Source organism: Wasmannia auropunctata, unplaced genomic scaffold, assembly GCF_000956235.1.
Source record: "Wasmannia auropunctata unplaced genomic scaffold, wasmannia.A_1.0 LD336048.1, whole genome shotgun sequence".
Classification (NCBI taxonomy): Eukaryota; Metazoa; Arthropoda; class Insecta; order Hymenoptera; family Formicidae; genus Wasmannia; species Wasmannia auropunctata.
In genome coordinates this window covers 6,903-11,623 of record NW_012026842.1, presented here as the reverse complement: position 1 = coordinate 11,623, position 4,721 = coordinate 6,903, and the positions used below count along the sequence as shown (strand labels likewise).

General features: G+C 36.7%; 1 protein-coding gene across 1 annotated transcript in view; it reads right to left on the bottom strand.

Annotated features, from left to right (window-relative positions):
• Positions 1-4,101, bottom strand: part of LOC105451631 — a 29,031-nt gene extending 24,930 nt beyond the window's left edge. Inside the window, exon 1 of the mRNA XM_011692201.1 lies at positions 3,496-4,101. Coding sequence (XP_011690503.1) covers positions 3,496-4,101 — 606 coding nt within the window. The remainder of the gene's footprint in view (positions 1-3,495) is intronic.
• Between the last annotated feature and the right edge of the window lie 620 nt (positions 4,102-4,721).

The window sequence follows — 4,721 nt, the reverse complement described above, 5'->3', positions numbered from 1 at the left end:
CGTGTGCTCTTCCGATGGCTCAATGCGGAGCCGAAACGTTTGGGTGATAATTATTATTGTTAAATATTTGTAATTTTAGCACTAACTTCGTGCAAGACTCACTAGCCCTTCATTTGATACTTCGTTAATTACAATGAATCCCATTGGAATGCAGTCAAACGGATCTTCAAATACTTGAAAGAAACTCCAGATTTCAGAATCATGTACAACGGCAATAAATCGGATCTTAAATTGAGCGGATACTGCGATTCCGACTATGCAGCGGATATTGACACGCGTTGCTCAACCAGCGGATACGTGTTTAAAATGGTAAACGGTCCAGTCACCTGGAACTCAAAGCGACAAACAACCGTGAGTCTGAGCACCACGGAGGCCGAATATATCGCCGCCAGTATAGCGACGAAAGAATCAATCTGGCTAAGAAAACACCTGTCCGATGTCAGGCATCGATGTAAAGAAGCGACCGTAATCATGATCGACAATCAAAGCGCAATAAAGCTTATTAAAAATCCCGAATTCCACAGTCGCACGAAGCACATCGACGTGCGCTATGACTTCATTCGAGAAAGACTCGAAAAGCACGATATTAATGTCAAATATGTTCCAAGCCAGAATCAACTAGCCGATATTTTCACGAAAGGTCTATCACGAGAACGATTTAAATATTTGCGACATGAAATAGGCGTCGTGAACCGAAAAACAGCTTTACATATGTAAGTCGCGATCAAAACTTTATTTTCTTTTCCTTTCTCTTCATACTTTATAAAATGTTCAAGCAGTGGAAGTGTTAAAATTAATTGGAGCTCTCACATTCTATCTTTTTCTTTATAAAAATGTAACTGTATGTTGGTAACTGTATCTACACTGCCTCACCGCGGGCACAAGCGAAACACTTCCGCTTTCAGCGACCCCTCTATTAATTCATATACTTTCTTTCCAAATTCTTGTGTGTGTGTGTGTGTCGCTCGCAGCCATCGTAGTCAGTCGTTGTATTACGTACGTACGATTAACATCGCTTACAATAAATAGTTCTGTTCTTTATCAAGAAATCAAGCGTGTATGTTATCGTTCATCTGCCTCCAACAACTACGATTGTGAGAGATAGCTTCCCAAAATATTGTACCATTGCGAATTTCTTTAATAACTATTACCATTGTTGTATAATTAAAAATAATTTCCAGTATTATATTGGTACATATACTTTTTAATTTTTTGTAATGAAATTTTTTTCATGTTGAAATATACAACACTTGTGACGGGTCACCTTTTGCGCTCGGATTACGCTCGCCGGAGCCAGGTGCGCAAGAAAGTGTGAGACACCAATTGGTTCGAAATGCAATTTATTTAAACGGTTATAAAAGATATGATATTTACACTATGTACATAAGTGCCGGGCGGTGGCGTGTCGGAGCCGGCGGATATTGGCGAGAACGGAGATGGCATACTGAGCGCGGCTCGGTGCGGTGGTCGCAGGTCGGGCGCGTCGCGAGGCCCCTTCGGCGGGCAGGCGGAGTACGGTACGGTTGACGGGCCCAGGCGCAGCTGGGCTAACGGTAGACGGGTTCCGGCCGACCAGGCGACCTGGTCCGGAGTAAACGGGCGACCCGTTCCACTGGGAGGCGTGCCTCGGAGCTGCGGGCGACCCACACGCGGTGTCGACCGGGCGACCCGATCCGGCGGGAGCGGAGGCTCAGAGGAACTACTCGGAATGGTCTTGCCGGGCGCTGGCTCGGGACAGGACTAGGATCCCACTTGTTCCGTGGCTCTGGTTTATATACCCCCGCCGGCAGGCTTCGGCGGGGGAAAGCGCGGAGAGGGGGGGTAGCACGCTCGAAGCGCATGCCAGGTAGTGGGATTTGTGGCGCTAAGCGCCAGAGGTGGTTGGTCGGCCCGTGTTGTCGTGACGAGGCGGGGCGTCTCGTCACACACTTATATTTTAATGCATAAGAATGAAAGATAGTACCACTTGGGTTTTATTTGATAATTTGGTTTTTTTCGAGAAATACCTTACGATATTGATTATTCTAATCAATATACTTGGAATAACATTTTGATTTCACTTCTTTTTCATGTCATTATTTTGGCTTTTTTTTTGTTTTTCATAAAACAATTTTTTCAAAGTAAAAACATTAAAAAATATTGGTCTTTTTTTACATTTTTAATGTCTTTTCCACAGATTTCACTAATTTTTGCTAAGTTTTTGTTTCATTAATAATAAAACGTGATCGTACATTAAAGATAATACCATATAGATTTTTTTTCATTTAATACAACAGATTTTTTTGAGGTATAATATTTACAAAATGATTTTAGTGATTGTATTATACATTGAAGATAATACCAATTTGGTTTTTTAGATCAATTATAATAAAATACAGCGGTTTACAAAACCATTTTATCCTTATTGTTTAACTATCAAGATAAACAAAACTACTTTAGAAAAATTATTTTTTAATCATGATTATTGCTACATTCCTAAGAACCTATTATTCACACAAATATAAAATATTTATTTTATTTCGTCTTTTCTACTTTATTACATTTTAATATTTGTTTCTTATTTATTTTATTACATTTTATTTTTGTTTCATTGCATTTTATTTTTTATTTTATTTGTTTTATTCTTTATTTGTTTATTTAATTGCTTTTATTTATTTTACTTATATATTTCTTTCTGGACAAAATTATATATCCACACTTGACGACTGCGTCTTATTCTTATTTATAATTTTATATTAGTATATAACTCCGCTTTTGATATTATTTAATTTTACTTTATATTGACTAATCTGCTTTATTTATACTATTTATAATTAATACGCTGCGTTACACGAATTTAGGTTTTTAGGCGATTGTGAAAGACCTAGTAAGGTAGAAACTAGTATCGTGATATTATTATATAGAGAAAATAAAGAGTTAAATTTACATCTATTAGTTTGCTTGTCTTTGGCTCAATTCTTAATTATAATTTTCTTTACTTTACTTTAACACTGTAATTGCCAAATTGATTTTGCCATTATGAGCTTAATAAATTTAATATATTATTTTAATATATTTAATACATCTGTTTTTTCAATATTTTAATATATTTTATTCATACATATTTATATATTATCTTTAATGTCTTAAATACTTTGTGGGAAACCATTTTAAATACAATAAGTAAAAGTGTCACTTGTTAGACATGACGGATCCCTTGCGAATATTTCGCGTTATCCAAATATAGATAACAAGGCAATAGAAGTTTTTATTCTAATAAATTTCGAGAAATTAATTATGAATTTTTTTCGCCATTTTAAAATGTTCTTCAAATATATATAGAACTAAAAAATGTTTAAATTTTTCCTAATGTAACATGATGGTACTAATTATACGGTTATAATATCTATTATCTTTATAATCTACGACCAACTGCAACCGTGCATAAAACGCAGCCGCGGATTATTAAGTATTACGAAATTGAATATCGATTTTTGCATTAATGTATCCACGTACTAGCATTGCTTCGTATATCAACGCGCAAAGAAGTATGGCGTTGGTGACAACATGCCAAAAGACAATGGGCCCATAGATGTGCTCCAACGTGTCGCGGCATCGTAATAACTTCTGATGCTTCACCACACACGTTCTCAGCAGGTCCGAGAACTTTTCGGTCGGCAGAGGATTTATGAGTCTAAACGTCATGGCGCGCATCGTCGAAATGATCAGATAGACATAGAAGCCAAAAACACTATCGATGCCGCACGCTGTGATACAGGTTAATAATAATAAGAACGTCTCAAAGGGCAGATGAAAATGATACAGAAAGTTGTCGGGTAGGTTCCAGAGATGTCCGAATCCCTTGGTGAGTGGCAGGGTGTAGTTCGTAGTTAAGTGACTGAGATTGCGTAATACGAAGATATACGTAGGCGCAAAATATGCCACGACCAATACTACCAAAATGGCGAAATATGTGTACGCCATGGCAGATATTGTGCGCAAGGGCGTAAATATTACTGTTCGAATTTTTTTCTCGTTTCCCATAAGCTCCTCTTCCAAAAGATCATTTAGCGTTCGATGATAATTTATCAGAGAGTCGCGATTGATCATGAAGATTGCCATCTTTAAAAAAGTCAGAAATGCATATTTCCTCTCCGAGCAAAACAGAGAAATTACATACGGATTGACGTGGCATGATTAATATCACACAGTTTTAAATTTGTAATATAAATTTCAAATGAAAATTCTTTTCTTTATTCGAAAAATAGAATGTTATAAAGAAATGATATTTATTAAAATAATTAACCTATGCATCAACACACTATCCAGTAAACATATAGATTATAACTGCAAGCAACATTTTGATCATAATTGCTACAACATTGCTACAACATAATGTTACGTCCGGTGGACTCGACGATTTCTTCGTTTCGTGAACACGCGATAAAGTAAATTCTTAAATATAGTAACGGCTATCAATCGACAAAATACCTCGACCCAACGAAATTGACCGTTGTCGGTTTCCTTGGGAAGAATTCGCTTTAAGCAAACAGTATGGAACCGAACGTGAGGGATCTTTATTACCAAAAACAGATAAGGTATCTCACAGTACATAATTTACCCGCGACGAAAAACCTAAGTTCGGAACGTACTTTTAAAAGAAAAAGGCTAACAGATAAACTATCAACAAGCATGTTTGGGCTAGATTCATGACAAAACCGAAGGAAACTCCAAATTCCATA